The sequence below is a fragment of the Acanthopagrus latus genome, chromosome 13 (genome assembly GCF_904848185.1).
Source record: "Acanthopagrus latus isolate v.2019 chromosome 13, fAcaLat1.1, whole genome shotgun sequence".
NCBI classification, from domain to species: domain Eukaryota; kingdom Metazoa; phylum Chordata; class Actinopteri; order Spariformes; family Sparidae; genus Acanthopagrus; species Acanthopagrus latus.
In genome coordinates, this window is record NC_051051.1 from 10,472,097 (window position 1) to 10,491,989 (window position 19,893).

The 19,893-nt window shown below is 44.9% G+C and overlaps 1 protein-coding gene across 2 annotated transcripts in view; it reads left to right on the plus strand.

Moving 5' to 3' along the window:
• Positions 1-19,721, plus strand: part of mtus2a (microtubule associated tumor suppressor candidate 2a) — a 49,291-nt gene extending 29,570 nt beyond the window's left edge. Inside the window, exons 5-16 of one of the 2 annotated variants that reach the window (XM_037120701.1) lie at positions 4,482-4,646; positions 7,888-7,983; positions 11,198-11,385; positions 11,819-11,944; positions 13,537-13,603; positions 13,989-14,203; positions 14,374-14,479; positions 14,585-14,658; positions 14,752-14,850; positions 14,978-15,097; positions 15,403-15,503; positions 15,729-19,721. In XM_037120701.1, coding sequence (XP_036976596.1) covers positions 4,482-4,646; positions 7,888-7,983; positions 11,198-11,385; positions 11,819-11,944; positions 13,537-13,603; positions 13,989-14,203; positions 14,374-14,479; positions 14,585-14,658; positions 14,752-14,850; positions 14,978-15,097; positions 15,403-15,503; positions 15,729-16,158 — 1,787 coding nt within the window. In that variant the 3' untranslated portion in view covers positions 16,159-19,721. The remainder of the gene's footprint in view (positions 1-4,481; positions 4,647-7,887; positions 7,984-11,197; positions 11,386-11,818; positions 11,945-13,536; positions 13,604-13,988; positions 14,204-14,373; positions 14,480-14,584; positions 14,659-14,751; positions 14,851-14,977; positions 15,098-15,402; positions 15,504-15,728) is intronic. The other variant, XM_037120702.1, reaches the window with a different exon arrangement.
• The last annotated feature ends 172 nt before the right edge of the window (positions 19,722-19,893 follow it).

A 19,893-nucleotide genomic window follows, 5' to 3' on the forward strand; every position in this document is an offset into this window, starting at 1 on the left:
CAATTTCCAATTACACCGTCTGGGATTAGATCATTTCATCTGTTTACGCCTCAGTTTGAATATATATCTATGCAAACTTGTTGTACATGTCTTTGAGTCCTGTGTCTCTGGTGTTCCTCGTGTTCCTGTTTTTGCAGGCCACTTCTTTTATTCACCGATTTGCCGATGCCCGCTCCTTCTCTCTCTGTTGCATTTTGTTGACTACTTTTTGTATCAGCTCAATTTTTTGCATAGCAAAAAAACCCCAAAAACATTGCATGAATGACACTTTTAAACGTTAACCTCGTCCGTGAACGTTTCTTGTACGTAGATTCTCATCAGCAGTGGTCGTAGTTTACATAATGGAGTGTTTTTCAGTGTGAAATCGTTACTTTTACTTTTACTGGGTAGTTCTTCCATTACATTATTACACATAAAAATGCTTAGAAATCAATAGATAAATAAGTTAGGAACAACAAGGTTACTAAATTCCCCCCTTCATCTATCATCCAGCCATCTAGCTTATCTTCTAAACTACCCAAATGAGTTCGTTCCTACTAGATGCTGCTGGGGTGTTGTATTTTTTTTTTCTTTTTTCCCGCACGCAACACATTTTGAAGCGTTTGTGTCTCTCCCAGAGTCTGTGTGGGTTTTTTTTGAAGAATCAGAGCTATTACTCTGGTATGCCAGCGATCGGAGCTGTGCACCTGGGCGTGCGCTGTAATCAACCTGGACAAGAGTGCGCCATGATGAAATCCTCGAGGACAGCGGGGAAGTGTCGTTCGCTGGATGCGAAATGTGCTGATTTAGCTGACAAGCGCCAGAAGTGTTTACGCTGCAGAGAAGAGCGAAAAAACACCTCCGAGGTGTGAGTTTCACAATCGAATTAAGCCCTGGCACTCGCGCAGGTGACGCACGGCCACATCGAACCTAGTGCAACAAAGGAAACCTCTGAGAGGCCAGCGCACAGGACCGCTTGAGAAATGAGAATCAGCGTTATTCTGCTGGCGTTTAGTTTTGCTATGAGGTTGCAGGCTGCTCCAATAAAATGGCCTCCCACTGAGGTGGAAATAAACCTGCTGTCTTTTGTTCTCAGCTGTTTCTACTTGCTCACAGTCCCTTTTTAATATCTCTGCTATGCTTCATCCATCATTGTAATGCACTAAGCTTGCCACTGGCTCCGTTGCAACCGTGCTTTTATTCCTCCATTGTTTGCTTCATCTTGATGCCACGCGGCCGCCCTCTCCCTCCGCTCTCCCTCCGATCCTCCTCGCGCTCTGTTATCCATCATCGACTGGCAGTTTGCCAATCAGTGATGCATATCAGCTAGCTTTTACCGTTAATGAAATTCATCCCTTTTTTTTCTCTCTTTCTCTGAAGCCGCCCTGAATTGCACTTCCCCTTTTCATCATTCACAGTGTTCCCTTGGTCTCGTCTCTCTGCCCGACGCCATCATTTACTCCCCCCTGTCTCCGCTCTGTGCTCTGGGAATTTGCTCGTACATAGTTGACCTATGACTAATGAGCACGCTCCTGTTCATATCAGCCGGCCCGTCCATCTGTGTCCACCCGGAAATGTTCAAGTGCCAGTCAAAGCATTTTGAGATGAATTCCGATGGATATCCTCTCATCTTAGGACTCATATTATTTGTTGTTTACAAGCGCAGTTCTTGTCATTATCGCACTGTGGAAGTCATCCTCACATAGAGGATGTTGACAGCTAGTAATTGGAGAGCAGAGATTCCAAGATCATCCGGCCGGGATTCACTGCCCGCACTGTTAATGAGGAGGGAGAACTGTAAACAGCCTCGCTAATCAACTCCTGGAATAGCGACTGGACGACGAATGAAGCATTGGGAGTGTCGCATCACTGGTGTATGGGTGTATGGTGATGTAGCAACGTGAACAGCATAAACACAGCATTGAGAAAATCATAGAAAAGGCATCTGCGTATGTCCAACATGTATATATATTTTTATAACTGTTATTTTTTTTCACTTTAATGTAATCATGTCAATTCGTGTGAACACAGAAGACTATCTGAAGCTAAAACTGATTGCGTGTCCCTCTAAGGGCACCGTTGCATTCATGATACAACGCAGCTTTTGACGGGATCATCCCTCAAATGGCAGTTTGTTGCACTAGCTGATGTAGCTGATGCCAGCTAGCTTATGTTAAGGCTGCTAACGCTGGCTAGCTAACCTTGACATTGCTAACACTAGCTGGCTCACATTAACTATGCTAATTTAATTCAAGTCATTTCAATTCATGTTGACGCGGATGAATATCCGAAGCTAAAACGGATTGCGTGTTCCTCTAAAGGCGCCGTTTCATTTCATAAGCGGCGGTTTGTTGCACTAGCTGATGTAGCTAATGCCAGCTGGCTAACGTTAAAGTTGCTAATGTTAGCTGGCAAACAATATCATAGCTAAAACCAGCTAGCTTTGTTGCTGCTAACACTAGCGAGCTAACATTAGGGCAGTACAGTATGCTGTGCGTATGCTGTTAAACTCAGCCATGTTTAATGCCCATTTCCACAAACCGGCAACTACCAAGACTGTCGATGGCTGACAGAACACAGATACCAACGGCACTGTTGGCTAACAAACCTTGTCATGAGCTGGAACCACCCACCAGAATTCTTACATACTACGACATAAACAAAACAATCATTTAGGACCCGGCTAATATTTTAGAATTATTGATTCACAGTCATAATGTTAAGCACTGTAGTTGTATAGTCATAAAAAAAATATTTGTCTACATCAATATGACCTTTAACCCGTGGTTGCTTTTCATAAAAACATGACACATTAAATAAAATATATTGGCACCTTTCTTTCTACTGTAGCTGCTCATTACTGACCAGACACATTTGTCAACACTATAATGACGGCCTCGTCCTTGCAGTGTGGCTGTCGTTATAAAGAACACCTCTCTTTCGCTGTGAGTCACGTGACCTCTAACCACTGTCCTGCTCTGCTCGCATCTCATCTTTCCACAAATATATAATTCCCATCGCCAGTCGCTTCGGGCGCATTTTCATTTTTCTGAAATTACCATCATCGAAGCCCTCCCGGGTCCCGGGAGACTGAGTGAGTCGTTCCACTAATCACAGGGCTGACGGTTTGATACCTGCCACCCCCTGTGCCCACATGTTAAAGTGTCCTTGGGCAAAAGGGTGAACCTCACATTTGGATGTGTGAATGAGAGGAAGACATTAAAACAAACACACTGAATCGCATCAGGAAGTTAAACACATGGCATGTAAGCCTAATATGTCACCTAGTCTCTGGGTTTACAATATATGCTTGCACATGTATTTATGTGTAGCGTGCAATAAATCTGGTCTGCATTTTTAGAGCTAAATTAGCCGGAAATATTGGATTTCAAACAATACACGCACCGGTGCCACATGCATGGCTGCATTATACTATAGGGTACATTTACCTTTCTTGTCTTGACATATTTCTTTCCTTTTTCCTTTGTCAAACATTCTCTGTCAAGCATACAGAGCGCTGTCAAGGGTGCGCTACTTTTTTTTTTATTCTTTTATGTAAAAAGGAAAGAAAAAGGGGGAGGTGGAATACTTTGGTCACTGAAACAATCCACTCCAAAGCAGCTCCTCTGAACAGATGAGGCTCCCTGCAGTGTACTATTCTAAGCCTGAGTGCCGGAGAGACTTGGCTCCAACATGAGACCACACGGGCCAAATCAAACTCTTCGGCAGCTGTTTTTTTTCTTCTCCTTTTTTTTTTAAATGTTCTTTTGCCACATTTTCCAACGTGCACTGATCTCCGAGGATGCGGGGAAGATTTGGGAGAGTCCTGCAATGTGGCTTAATCACCATCACACGGCATCTTCTGGGGCGGCTTTACATTAGATTTGTTTATCCCCCGCTTGTCACACGAAAGTGCAGGCAATCTGTGGCGTCATTATCGATCGGGGGGATGAGGGGATGAGCAGGATGCATGCAATATGTGTTTTTGTGTGTGCGTGTGAGAGTGTGAGCCCCGCTAGTGTGTAAACTATCCACTGGTCGTTTTGATAGATTATAGCTGCGGCGTAGGCCCGAGATGAGCGATGATCAGTGTGCTTCTGTGTGAGCGCACACTGTATTTTCCTGTGTATGAATGCGCTCATGTGGAGAAGTGTCCCTGTGTGAACATTGTGTGTCACAGTGTGTGTGTGTGTGTGTGTGTGTGTGTGTGTGTGTGTGTGTGCGTGTGCATGTGCATGTGCAGGATAAGTGTCCAGCTGATTGAGAGGAGCAGCAGTGAGACCCAGAGGTTACAAACCATTTCTCAGTCCAGTGAACCTAAATTAAGACAGCCCTATCAGATTGTAGAAAAAGCAATATGTGTTTAAAAAAAAAAAGGAGGAAGAGAAAGAGCAATTGAGATAGGCTTTAGCAAATCAAGGAGAGGGGACTCTGAAGATAAGGGCTTACTGTTGTGGATTTAAACATTTAAAAAAAAAAAAATCTAATTCTGTGTATTCCAGGTCTGAGTGTGAGCGAGGAGCCTCCTCTTCACAGAGTGACCACGGGCCCCCCGTCCACGGATCACCAGAGAGGGGCGCCGTGTCGCAGCAACAGCCTCCAGCCGCCCTCGACCCCCGCCCTGCCCCGGCGCTACCTGCCTCCCCAGCCGAGAAGCTCCCCTGGAGGTCAGTCTGAGCGGGATTTTTCGTCCGACTACAGGAATAATTGAAAACGTGTCTTCCAGTTTGTGCTGTGGCATATTCTAAGAGGGGGAACAGGGAGCGCACTCAGCCACATGATTTGTACATTGCAATCTGAGCTGCATGTGAGAGAGAGAGAGAGAGAGAGAGAGAGAGAGAGAGAGATGCGGTTTTTTCATCTGCAACGGATCGTTTTCCCATCGTCACGTGCTGGCTAACAATACCGCAGATCAGCCAATGATGTGGTAAAAAAAAAAAAAAAAAAGAGCAAGAAACCAAAGACAACATTGACTTTTGTTTAAGTCAAGACCGGGATTTAACAGACATCAACATAACTTACATCACATCATGTAAAGTCATCTTTTCCTCAACCAAAGTACATCCACTACATGCCTTTTTTACAACGACAATGTTAATCTGAGCATGGAGCTGTTCGCATAACCAACAAAACTGTTGTTTTTCTTGTGTTACAGTGCACCTTGAGGGTCCTTTCCTGCACTGCATTTTCGCATTTTTGGGTTTTTTTTTCTCTGAGATTTGCTATATGATGATGATATGATGTCATGATGCGAACGCAAGCCTCCAACACGTTTCCAAGCCGTTTTTTTAAAGCGACAGGGGTAAACCACAGATTTTTGATACAGTTCTTTTAATTTAGAAGTAGAACTTAAGTCATATACACAGTACGAATGTAAAACATATAGTACATGGCAAGAAATTGATGGTAGCAGTAAAGAATGTGGTGTTCTCTGTGGCTTTTTTCTGGCTCCAGATACAGTTGTAGCAAGTAAGCTCCTGTTCTCACGGGTTGTTGAAAGCCAACTTAACCCTTCAACACTTCGCTTAATTTACAAAAACCACCCACAGAGCTGTTTTTCAGAGACATTGAAAAGGTGGCACTGCCTGTAAGGGGTCGTTTCTGCATGTATTTATTTTTTTCATTTGCTATAAACTGTGAAAAACACAAAGAGCCTTTCAAGGTATCATAAAACACAAACCCCACACACTCCGTCACCTCCACCTCATAAATGATGATGAACTTGTCGGGGCGTCAGCTGTCCCGGTTGATGACGCCAGTACGGTTTGATGAGCAGGCGACGGAAGCCCCGGCGGCGGCGATGCTTTTCACACACGGTTGTATTCTTCACACGTCGGAACTAACACCACGAGCGACGTAGTATCACACTTCGTTCGCTCGCACTTAATGCATGTCTGTAAACTTTTACAGGGGGGGCTGATTGAATAAAAGACACAGATCTCTGACATCTTCGCCACAGCGTGAGCCAGATATCTCAAAAACAAACGTCAGGACGAGGCGCATTCTAGACAATGGTGATGTTGTTTTGTTGCCTACATTTTTTTTTCTCCCCCAGCCCCTGGTTAGTGTATGCAGACGGTGTAGTGGCAACGAGAAAAATGTCTCACCCTGTCTGTCTGTAGCCCTGAGCTGATTTTAAATGTGCTGTAAATTATTGATGGAGAAATACCTGAGGAGTCCCTGTCAACCTGCAAGTCATGCAACACACTCTCCTTTTTTATCTGCACTTGTCTGTGCTATACATATATTCATTTTTTCTTTGAATATATGTGTGTAATACAGTGCTCATATATTTTGTCAGACACACACACACACACACATCTTATAGGACAGACAACTCCGTCCTGCTGAGCCTCTGAGAACCTCCGACGAAAACCTGTAGTACAGAGAGCCCACAGCAATCGACTTTCCACATAAAAATGCTCTTTATAATCCACGATACAAAACATGGCCTCAAAGGTTGCAAATTATTATTTCAGTGCTCTCAAATTGACTGACGGGTCCTTTGTCACAGGGGTTTAAACAGGACATGAGGACAATCTCTAAATCGGAGTTATTAAAAGGCCTGAAAACGTACTTCCTTGATTTACTTACCCGAGCACCCAATTTCCTGCCAAATTTATGACGGTTTTTGTCACTGGTGATTGGCCACCTTGATTTCCACAAGCCCATAGTTAATCATCATCATTATATGCTGGAGATACCCTTTAACTAGCTGTTTTTCACTGTTTACATTCAATTACGTCTATGAATGTCCTTATTTATTCACATTTTTCTTTTGTAGCTCGGCAACTCTAAGCAAGATAGTTTTCTGGAGGCCATATTCGTTTATTTTACTTACTTCTGATTGACTGTCTCTTTGCTCCCGGCCTCTGTGTTCAGCTTGGCTAAACACCTCACGGCGAACTATCGAACACAGAGACGAGTAAAAATGTTCTCAAATATTCTAATAACATTTGGGGAGGTGTTTGTTTAAAGTAGACTCGTACAGTCAAAAACTTCAAATACCGGTTTGATACAGTTTTCCTGGTAGCAGTGGTGTGGCAGTGTGAGTCTGTGTGTGTGTGTGTGTGTTTGAGTCTTGGGTTCACTCGCACAGTAATGAGTCACTCTGAGAGCCATGTTGGCACAGCCGCGCCGACACACGCACGGCGAACACACACTCGGCGCGGTCTCTGCAGACCTGGAGTATCTCTCCAGGGTTATTTGGGGGATTTGTTCAGGATCAGAGGCTTCTCTCCCATTACAGGTCTAATTAGTTTCTTTTCAAGGCCCCTCTCCTCCTCTCCTCTCTCTGCCTCACAACAAATTCCCTGCTAACCTCCCGAAACCCACTTCCCTATTCGCTATGATCATCGCCACCACCACCACCACCACCAACCTACGAGCTCCCCGGGTAATGCATCTCACATTTTATTGTTTCAAATCCTCTCTACTCCCACACACACCTCTGTGACAAGGGTTCCAGATTGTTGCCTGTCTTGGCTGCAAAGTGCGCGATGTCACGGAGAGCTGAGCGGAGCGGGGAGGTGACGGGCACGCCATCCCGCGGTATATGCCCCGCTTCGCTTTGACCCAAAACTCCCTTGGGACGTAGTTATGCGACGCAGCGGGGGGGGGGGATAGCTGGAGATGAAAGCGAGAGGGTAACAGAAAAAAAAGTTGGGAGAGGGGAGAAGAATCAGCACAGAAATGGAAGAGATGGAAAAAGCAGAGAGTCGACAGGGATAGATGGTTCGTTTGATGCCTCTGTGTGTGTGTGCACGACGAAGTCTGACTGACATAATGTTATATTTCAGGTGGCTTTCAGGGTTTGTCTGTGTTACATTTAGTTTGTCGTCCTTTTATCAAAAATGACAAGGCATGCTTCTCTGATTAAAGTTGTCGTATCTCTCTGTTGATTGACAGTCGGCAGGAAGGAGTTTCAGCGCTCGGAGGTCACACGTTCTCTCCCGTCCTCCCCGAAGAGGCTGGCAGTGGTCCCTCCCAAGCCGCAGTCCCCAGGTGAGTCTTTTCCCCCCCCGATACCAAAATAAAACACACACAGTAGTGTACACACACGGAGTTACTGACAGTTGTCCTTGTTCTATCCAAATCGCCAGAACAAATGTTGGCAATCTGCGTCTCTGCAGACCGTGGATATGTTGAGACTTGGGCGCAAAAACAACTCGGTTAGGGTTAGGAATAGATCCCGTCTTGGCTGTGGCAATATGCGAGAATTTGAGTTTAAAAAGTAAAACAAAAGTCAAACAAATATGAGTTAAGTCATGATGAAGTCTAACGACATTAGCGTGCTAACCCAGCCTGTCCTGGTCCAAAGCTCCTGTACTAGCAGCGTAAACACCGACACCATGTCCCCGAGCATCCCAGTCCAAGCTGCTAGCTGCACAGTTAACTGAGCTAACTTTGTCTTGAATTTGACAGGTGGCCAATTCTTGCATACTGCACCTTTTAAAGACACCTTCCGTTTGAATGTAAATATGGTACGTAGAATCATCATTTCATCCTGGCAACAGGCGAAGGCCAAATTCAAAGTCTTATCAAAGCAGGAAAAGCACAGGTGTTGCTAATAACATTAATAATGACTCCATTGTGTTCAGGTGTCTCAGCGTGAACCATGCTGCTCAATGCTCTGGACGTCTTTTTCACCCTGGAAGTCGATTTTCGCAGCGGCCGTTTTCAGTCACTCGGAGTTAGATGACACAATGGGCTTTTACTTTTTTTTTTTCTTGGCAGACATTTTGACCCGTCGCGCTAAAAAAACACAATCGCGGGTGACATTAACGGCATCAAATTATGGCTGCGGCCTATTCATCTGTTGCAGCTCTGGCAATGCTTAGACACCTGAATGGAAAAGCGTCATCATTAACGCTTCACACCTGTGCTTTTTTTTCCTACAGTGACATGCTGTCTGCTGTTGTAAAAGTGGCGTATCAGAACCTCCTGGCGGCCTGCCTACATATGTGCCTCCCCTATTAATGAGTTCTGCCTGTGTTTGATTAAAAAGGTTTAAAAGGTTCCACTTCCACTATCGGCGCGTTATTGCTTTTTCAAAATTCGGTTTTAAGAAAAATGCAAACAAGCCAGAGCCTTTCTTCCCCCTGCAGCAGAATGATAATGGGTGCAGCCAGACACTCCGGCACTGACTCAGCTGGTGGAGGTATGTCTGGCGATGCGAGACTATCATTCGACCGACCTCCTCCTCCAGCCCACTCTCCCTAACCCTTTCTAAAAAAAAGCCTTTTATATACTGTAAACGACCTTTTCATAACACACTCAAACCCAGAAGCAAGCTCGCATTCGCACGCTGTCTCTGAGTTCTTCAGCATTGCGGTTTGATCCCTGCCGTCTGGACATTTCTCTTTCTCTCAGCTCAGTAGGTGTTAAAATCATTTTCTCGCAGGATTGCGTGGGGGCCTCCCCATCCTTTTTTCCTCGGCAGAGGCCGACTCATCTCCTAGGGCTACACCTCTCTCTCTCTTCGCTCACTTCGCTGTTTCTCGCCAAAGTGCTGCTGTTGCTGCTCACCCGTGTCTTCGCTGCATCTTGCGCTGGACCTCGTCTCCTCCCACGCAGTCGCTGAATGAGAACACTCCGCTCCGAGTCGGTTGTTTACTCGGGTTTAGAGATATTGTCAACGTGTTTGCTCCTACTCGAAGCTCTTTTTTTCTCGACGGTGTGCCAGAGACGCAAACGTGGAAATTTGCTGAAAAGCCGGGCCTTACCACCTTCAGCCAGAGCCTCGCAGCACACACACACACACACACACACACACACACACACACACACTGGTGTCTGCTGTCTGCCGTTGCCTTTTTCTCTCATTGTTGCCCGCATCATTATTCCTCCTCCATCAGCTCCTCCGCTATCATCTGCATGCTGCCTTCACACTCAAACTCATTTGGTATGCACTCAACTCTCTCTAACCTCTCAGGTAGAACCTACAGAAAAACGTGTGTGTGTGTCTGTCTGTCTGCACAAAAAAGGGGAGACAACATTTTTATAAGACTTCTATCCATTTTAAAAGACAGGGAATCCTATTGTGCCTTTAAGGGGAAAGACTCTGATGAAGGTGTGATACTGAAACATTGGCCGATATTTACATTCATCGCAGCGAAGCCAAGCCTCACCTTCCTCTTTTTACCAAGAGCCCCCCCCCCAATTTATATTGTATTTGCACAGACATACTCACAAGGATATCTTTTCTCTATATTGGCCTTAAACATCCATCACCATCCCGATCATTTACCTCTAGCTACCTCCCCCACTTCTAGTTGAATTCTTTGTCTCTTCGCTCTCTTCTCTCATTTACCCGTGGCCCTCAGCAATCCCCCTTTATTTTATTCCCCCCCCTCCCGCCGCCTCCTCCCTCCTCCCTCTAACTGACTCATTACCTGGGACCCTGCACCCCAAGCCCAGCCTCACGTTGCCATGGAGACCGTTCCTCATGCCTCGGCGGGCCTGACTGATGCGGTTGAGGCAGGTGATGTGGAGCTGCAGTGATTTCGTGTATATATCTTAGCCAGAAAGGGTTCGTTTCAAGAAAAATGCAGCCGATCCGAGTAACGCTGTGTTTTCCGATGCTGCGCGTCTCCACAGGCTGATAACACGTTCACACTTCCTGACAAGGTGACTAACACAGAGGTTAATCTGGCTGCATGTGCGTCAATTGCAGCTTAATGTTTGCATCCCCCCCCCAAGGCCCCCCCTGAGGGGAGAAACGGCTGTCGCATGTTCGTCTGGTCTTTGAATTACCTCCGTCATTAGACTGTAGTCAAAACACCACACGAATGACACAAGCGCGCGGTGTCTGCATATCAGTGGATGCAGCGGCTCCATCATTTCTTGATACGGATCACATTCATCTCCAGATTAGGCGGTCAGGCACGAGGAGCACCTGACTGGGACTCTCCCCGAGGCTGCCTCAGTAGAAAAGATTCAATTAACTCGCGATCATTTATCATGTGAACACGGCCATTAGCGATAGGTCAGGTCAAATCTCCTCTGATTTAATGCTCATCAATTTCATTATTACAGTTGGATGTGTCCCAGTTAGGTTTAGGAATTAGTACATGACATAATTAATGACATAAGGAAGATATCACATGGTATTATATTTGAATATCTCCATATGTTTTTTTTTTTTAGAATGTTTTTTTCCCAGAAAAATGCAGACTCACTTCTGATTTAATTTAATTGCCTGTGTTTGTTTGCGCAGTCCAGTCCGTGCAGCGGCCCGCGGCGGCAGTGCGGGGGTCGGCTCCCCCGGGGTCCCCTCGCCGCGTTGCCCCCCTGAGGCTGCAGCAGGAACAGCAGGAGAGCCTGCAGAGGGAGAAAGAGGAGGCTCAGCAGAAAGAGAAGGAGAGGCAAGCAGAGGAACGAGAGAAAGAAGAGCAGAGGCATGAGGTGAGCCGGCTGGGAGAAATCCAAGGGCGTGGGGTGTTTTGTTTTCAAGCGGACATTTTGAGCGTGAAACACGCAACTGCCTGCGTGTCTTCCACATTCTTTTTATTCCCCCACTGCATCAGTTCATGCAAGAAATGTCTTTATTTGTAACAGGAAAACACAAATTTAAAGGCACCCGACACGCAATCTTAAAAAAGACAATGAAATAAATTGCACTCAGGCTCTCTGAAGCAGTTTGTCAAAAATAAAAGCCCTCTGCTTTTTGTTTCTTGCTTCTACTCGGGGGCACAAATGCACTTGTCCTTACCCCTCCAACCCCCCCTCCCAAAAAAAATCTATGCCTCTGGGAAATATGCAGCAGTGCTCGGTGCACTGTGCTATTCATATTTTTTAAATCGTTGTTATTATTCAGTTCCATTCTTCATCACTGCAGGTTCAGCGGCTGCAGGGACGCTGTGAGCAGCAGGAGAGGCAGCTGAGAACGCTCAGAGAAGAACTGAGGAAGACCTCCTTGGGTCTGGAAGCCTTCATTATAACCACTCAGCATTACTGCCTCAAGGTAGCCCACTTGCATAACGCAATGTGTACACTCAATAAAACTGATATTGTCTGACACCACGTTGAATATATGCTGCACTTCCCCATGCACACTTGTACAGCGCCACCATCATCGTGTCTGTCCCCTTCACCGTCCCATTGCTGACGCACAGGAGATAATGGGTGACAAACACGTTCTGACGCTCAAACGCGACAACAGTGACTCAACCTTTCCATTTTACTCAAAGCCTGGGTTGTAGGGAGTTTAAGCTCACCCGCATGTGAACTCAGGAACACATACAGTATTAAACACCATGAGGTGAGATTCGCAGCATGGCCCAGCACGAAGATCGAGAGTGATTGCGACTGAGTGGAAGGGTCCTCCAGAGTTCAGTGTGCCACGGAGCTCGTTTTTCATCCGGCCCTCCTTGTCTGAGGGTACGACGGAGCCTCTGAGGTGCCGTTGCTGTTATACAACTGTCATGCTGTCATGGGAACCATCTGATTTCCTCATGGTCACCGTCTGAGTGCTGCAGTCGTTGACTCACAGTGCAGACATGGACGGCCCATTTAAGGAGGTTTTGAGCTCCCTCTGCTGGCGTCAGTCAGACACAGCGTCTACAGTTCAGCGTGTGTGTGTGCTCTTTGAGTTGTGAATGTTTATTAATCATATCAATTAGCCGTATTTATACTAGTTTTTTTTCCCCCACTTAGCTCATGCAGGTTAATTTCAGATTAATCATCATATCAGGACCTTGTGTACACTGCAGATAAGCCTTCATAATAGTCTTCTGGTGTCTTATCTTTTCGGTTCCTTTTCAAGGCCAACAGCTTTTGTGGTAGCGTTAGTGGAGGTTAAACATTCATTCTGGAAATCATTAAAAGTGATTTAAAAAAAAAAAAAAAGAAAGATAGCAACAGGTTTTGTTGTTTCCTTCCGGTGTAGCTCTATTTTTAGCCATGCTAGCGCAAGGCTCCAAGGGTTTGTCCGACACTTTGATTAACGACCAAGTGACTGCCGGGCCAAGGTTAGCAAACGTTAGCCTGCTAGTATGCTTAACTGAGATGATGCACATAGCATGCTCACCACTACACCTGCAAAACATTTACATGTTTGCTTTTTTTTAGCATCCTGAGAATGTTACCCTGCTTACATTAGCATTTAGTCTGAAGCCTCACAGAGCAGCTAGCATGTGGCTTTACATTATTGTCTTGTTTCAGACAGTAATCAAGTATTTAAAAGTGCAACATATAAGAATTGACCACCTCTCTAAATTGCTGTCCAAACTAAAAGTGTTGCTAAGAGAAGCTAGTTAACTCAGTTAGCACAGTTAGCCGTGCAGCCAGTGGTCCACTAGAAGCTTGAGGCACCAGATTTTTTGGTGTTTACACCTCCAGTGTAGTAGCTTTGGGCTTGGGTTTGGAAGGGGTTAGCTGGTTGGTTAGCATGCCGACCTCAGTAGATATAAATGCAACACAACACATAGACATCATAATATTTCTTTACATTCTTATGACTTTTTACTCCCTATTTATGTCCATACTCCAGTATTGATGGCGTATAAATGGCACATCGAGCCTGTACTAATAATGTTTTTTGCGTCCAATTTTCAGAGCAAAACTACAGAAGAGAACCAAAAGAAGTTGTCCTTGGAAATGCAAAACATCAGAGATGAAATGGGTAAGTGAGAACCGAGGGTCAGTGGTCCCAGTAAGCCATGACGGAGAGACAGTGAACCAACATGACCAATAGCACGACCATGAAACCAAAGCAGCTTAACGTTATACTCTTACTGTTTAAACCTGTTTTTATTCTTCCTGTGGCATGGCCCTGGCTTTTTATTCTTCCATATTCATATTTGTTGATACGCTGTAGGAGTTTGGAGAACTGAGGGAGGACCATTTCATTCTACTTTGTATATTTTCTAGATTAATCAACCATATTTTCAATCTAAAAATCAATTCCACATAACTGCATTTGTTTTAAATTCTATCTAGCTAAAATTAAAGAGACTGGCCCAAGTTTGTGTAGTCAATCTTTGAGATAATCACTACTACATACGCAGCATTTAACACTGCGCGATGGGAGAGACTCCATCGGGAAAAGACGGCGCTGGAGGTGGCGTTTGAACGAGAGCTGCAGGAGCTGCAGCTGCAGCAGGAGGCGGAGCTGGCTGCGGTGGAGGAGGGGCTTAGAAAGTGTCACTCAGCCGAGGCGGAACACCTGAAGGCGGAGCATCGGTCAGAGATGGAGGAGCTGAGGACCCATCAGCAGGAGCAGGTGAGAGGGAGGCACCATGGGAGATCTGTCTGTTTTTAGGTTTGATGAAATCCGATCTTATACTTGAGTATCCGGTCAGTCTTTAAAGGACATTGCAATGTGTGTGTGTATGTGTGTGTATGGGTGTGTTTTTGTGTGTGTGGGTGTGTGTGTGTGGGTGGGTATGTTAGGTGGAAGAGATGACTGTCAACCACCAGGCAGCCATTCAGGAGCTTAGAGACATGCATAACATCACCATGGCAACACTGCATGAGGAGCACGCCCGTACCATGAGAGGTATGATTTTTAAGCCTAATAAAAATGTAACACAACGTGACACCGGTGCTGCTAGACACAACACCAACTCTCTTTTGTTCTGCTTCTGACTCTGTGTCTGTGTAGACTTAAGAAAAGCTCATGAGCAACAGAAGATGCTGCTAGAGGAGGACTTTGAGAAACTCAGGCTTTCTCTACAGGTATGATTCCATTTAAACCACCCTCAATGGGTTATTTTTTGGTTATGCACGCAAGCATGTACTGATACTATGAATCTTGTTGCGTTTTTGCAGGATCAAGTGGATACTCTCACATTTCAAAACCAGAGTCTGAGAGACAAAGCCAAACGTTTCGAGGAGGCTCTGAGGAGGAGCACAGACGAGCAGATAGTTGTGAGTTTACCTGCAGCTACCTACTCGAGCAAATAATAAGCAGAAATATTTTAGATATCCTGATATCTCTATGATAAACCCTCCTCTCTTTTCCACCTCTTTGTGTTTGTGAATGTGTCTGTAACAGGATGCCCTGGCGCCGTACCAGCACATCGAGCAAGATCTGAAGAGCTTGAAGGAGGTTGTGGAAATGAAGAACCAGCAGATACACCAGCAAGAGAAGAAGATATCTGATCTGGAGAAAGTGGTAGGCTCAAATAAGCTAGCTCAGCCCCCTCTGTCGCAAGCACACACACACGCACAGTGTTTTAACAGCTTAAATAGCTGAAGTGTCATGAGCATAAAAAAATGGTAAAACTCATCATGACTGTGAAAATCCTGGCAGCATGTAAAAAGAAAAAAGAAGTGGTCCATGAACGGAGCCTTGAGGTACACACACACCGAGGCCAAGCAGTTACTTTAAAGATTGCAGTGTCAGTCCTACGAAAGCGTACTCAAACTGTTGTGTCTGGAGAATTAAATACTGCGCTGCGGTTGTGTTCTACTTTTGAGCAGGCTCAAAAGAACGTCTTCCTTGAGGAGAGGGTCCAGGTTCTGCAGCAGCAGAATGAAGACCTGAAGGCTCGTATTGAAATGAACCTCACCCTGTCCAGGTAGGATGCCTCCGATCATCATCACCACCATGTGCAGATTTCGAGCTACAATTAAAATATTCATACAAGCCATGCAAAGTGAATGGGATGGATGAGAGGTGAAATGTTCGGGCCGTGGATTTGGATTAAATAGTTGGATCTAGGGTTAGGGTTAGGGTTAGAGGCAGAAAACTGCTGATGTGTTCATGAAAAATGGAGACTGAAACGCTGCATTGTTCCCTGCAGGCAACTGTCCGAGGAGAACGCCAACCTTCACGACTCCGTCGAGAAGGAGAGCACCGAGAAGAAGCGGCTGAGTCGCAACAACGAGGAGCTCCTGTGGCGTCTCCAGACCAGCCCCCTCATGTCCCCTGCCTCTTCTCCGCTGCACCGCTCTTTCTCCAACTCCCCCATCCCTTCATCCCCATTTTTCTCCTCCTCACCCGTAGCGGGCTGCGACTCCCCCACCCACTGCTACGGCTGTCCCCAGCAGGCTCAATACTGCTCCCCCTCACACAGAGCCTCCACCAACCAGAACCTCTCCCCTGGACCAGGCACACCCACTCACAGGGCAGCCAGCAATCAGAATTACTCCCCTGGCCCGGCCACGCCCACACACAGAGTGTCAGCCAATGGCTGTAACTCGCCCAGTTTTCTCGGCTCTTTGCAGAGATAAGCTCACATTTTTCTCTCTATCGTTCTCTTTCTCTCTCTCTCTCTCTCTCTCTCTCTTTTTCTTCACATTCTCTTACATTTTCCTTCATTCTCCTCCATTTCATTATTTGGATGTGAACGGATTTGAAGTACACATTGGGGAAAAACAAGGGACAAAACTGGAAAGTCATGAACTTTCAAGTCTCTCGATGGTCCCGGGGGGGCGGTGTCTGTCACGTGAATCACAGCGCAGACACAATAAGACTGATAAATTAAGGAATGGATGCAGATGACTGCAGCTGAGCCTCGTCCCCAATCCCGACTTGTATGTCGTCCTGGAAGTGTAGAGTGTACATACTGTATGATAGTGGCACGGATGGTGTCGACGTGTAGGGAAACCTCCCTGCATGGACAGTCGCGACGAGTCCCGCGCAGAGGAAACGGTACAGATGGAAAGTAGCACACTCTCGTCACCAGAACACAATGTGTTGTAAACACGGCCATGACCTTGATAAAATAAGCTATGTTCTCTCTCATCAGGATTAGTTTCTCATATTCAAGCCTGAGCTGCAATTCGGAGTCACGAACTGAATCAGCTTTAAACAGAAAGGTTTTGTTTTTGTTTTTTTTGTTTTATGTTTAGTTTATCATCCGGAAAAATCCCCAACAAAGCGCCTTATACTTCGTCCCGCCGTCTCACCAGCAGAGGACAAGCAGCATTTTACCCCCTGAACAGCTTTGGATAAAATAATTAGTTTGTAAATCAAAGCAAATTGTGTTTTTTTTTTCAGCCGTTTTAACATTTTGTAATTTACATCGACGCCGATAGTTTTACTTGTGTGGGACAGCCCTACCTGGAGCCCCAGCCATTTGAACCTCGCAAAAAAAAGCCAACAAAGAAAAAAACCACAGAGGACTTAAAACGTTTCAAACCTTTGCCAGGTCTTCCTTAAACGAGCTACGAGGGATCCCTCAGGTCAACATGCAAAAACTACGTCTGCCATTTTGTATTTTTTACCTCAGCGGGGAATGTGCAGTCTGTTGCGTAGCTCAACAGCCAACATCACCAACAAGAAACAAACAACACAGAGCTAACAGGGAGCTCAGAGCTAAGGGGGGGGGCCAAACACAGGAATCTGTTTTAAATGTTGTGGATTTCTTTAAAAAACGTGATATCTAATTCATTTGTTACATGTATTTTGCCAACTTCTGCAAGCATGTACTGTGAAAGTCTTCCAGTCTTAATGTGAAACTTATTATTGCTGTGATCCGTCTATTTATTATTAAGCTCGAGGCGCGAAGCAAATGAATGGTGTTTGTAAAAACATTTTTTTGAAAATAACACATATGGGACACAAGTGGAATAATATGTGATGCACCTGAGGAGAAAGGAAATATAGTGCAGTTTGTTTGTTTTTTTTACTTGTCATATATAGGTGGTGTTCAGGGGACTGACTTATGATATGAAATGGGTCTATAAGCTATGTAGGTTAAAGGTGCAATACGTAAGATTTTAGTGGAAAACACTCAAAACGTAACTAAAATGATCAACGGGGGGTATGAGCAAACAGGCGACCAATTCTTACATACTGCACCTTTAGAAAAAATAATAAAAACACAGGTTAACTCTCTGTTTACCTCGTCGTGACTAGTGTTACAGAGATCAGGGGCGTCGGCCTGTGTTAACCTTTTCATAACCTCTTCTAAGGCTTCGTTTATCCGAATGACACTTTTTATCCTGCGAGTGTTTTTCGTTCAAACTGTTCCGCGAGCCGCAACGCGTTTCTCACGGCACGCGAGAACAATGTCGTTCAGGGAATTATTTTCTAAATTTAGATTAGAAATATCGTCGGTTTTCATTTTGTATAGCTTCTTGACAGAGCATTATACACTCTCAAGACATTTTTTCCCGAGATAATTTTTTTCCACTTCTATGAAATACAACAGAGAAAAACAAAAAACATCCTTTGGTATATACAAAAACGAGAATTATTTTATAGCATACAGTATGTCATAAATGCCTCCTGCTCTGTAACTCTATAACTTACCCTCAGGGTCTTTCATCCGGCTTTTGAACTATGTAGAACACTACAGTATTATTACAGTTTAATCTCAGTGAATTACTCATATTGTAACAAAACGAAAGCTTAAACCGCTGTAAATAAACGAGGACAGTGAGAAGGGGATGAGGGTAAGTTTACGTAGGCTAATAGGAGCTGGATTTAGGGTTAGTCACTAATGTAATTTTGTTAAAAGTTATGTAGATGCATGGGGGGGTCGGGTCTGGCAGGGGGGCGGGGGCAGCATCAAGGCTTTGACATTCCTTGCAGCGCCCCTGGTCACTTTTTCTATTAAGTTAACCTTTTACCAGCATGTAAAGAAGGGGCGTTCCTGGGCTTGCCAGTTTTTTTTCCAGTCAAATACTTTCAAGTGGATCCTTAATTGCGATACCAGCAGCACTTTTGACGGTTGTTAAATAAATAAAAACCTAGAAAATAAAAAAATATTTCGTCGAGATTTTTTTTGTACGATACGATACAGGGTTGAATGCTCTTAAACAAAAGAATGTCAAGCGCAGAGTAGGGTTTGAGGCGCGCCTCTCGATTCTCACTTCATTTTTTCGTACCTACGCGCTGACAGTTTTGAGAATGTCTCTTGCGTCTGTGGGAATTTGCCCGTCGGGAAAAAGTCACTGTGTTTCCGAACGTTTAGGACCACAGTTCAGCTGCGTCATCAAGTGGTTTCTTCAGGGTCCTCCTAACGGCCGCTTCAGGTGCAAATAAATAAATAAACACAGCCTACAAAAAAATGCAACAAAGACTACTGTTTACAAATGACAGCGTAAAAATTTCATACTGAATTCATAATTCACTTTTTCTGAATGGACTATGATTTCTAAACGATGAAACTGGTATTGTAATGACCCTTCTTCAATGTGTCCTGTGGACATCTGTGTCTCGCTATATGCTGAATGTCAAAAATGTAACGACCGCATATTTTATACGAGTCATTCGTGTGATTCTGTTTGCTATAGAAGGACCTCTCGTCTGATCACGATGTAGCAGATATTTTAATATGTAGCATTTGGTTGAGGCTCCCTGCGACAAACGTGGGTAGCCCATTTAATTCGTTAGGGGCTGAAAACGTCCATGTTGGTTTTTGAAATGCTGCCGTAGCAAATTCTTTCCCATGGCTTGTCAACTTTCAGCACTAGAATTTTCGATTTGTGGTGGTGAGCTATACAATTAACCCTCACGGATTTGGTCCGGAGACGGAAGGTCTACCGAAATGGTTTGTTCTGGCACTGATTGTATGTTTGAATGTAAATACATTTACAACATGAGTTGTGTCTTAGTGCACCGACAAAAGTGATAGAAGCATGTTTTTTCCTGTCTTTGCTGTTTTCTCTCCCTTTCTCTTTCCTTTTAAACCTCTCTGCGATCTGTGATGGTCGAAAAATGTAACCGTAGCGTAGGAGGCCTAGCGGACGAGGAGTGAGATGGGTCAACATGTAATGTATACGCGGTATGTTGATGCTATTATTTGTACTTTTTGGAGGGAGAACATGGTATTAAAAACATTGAAGAAAAAGTCACGCATGTCTGAGAGTTCATGTGTGTTTTACCTGCCTGCTGCAACGTGTGTTTCTGGATACAAGCAATTCTCTTCAGGGACGGAAAACTGTAGATTTTTCAGGTCCGGTCTTGACTACAAGCATCAAAGTGCACTTGGACAAGACTACCAGAATGTTAGAGGT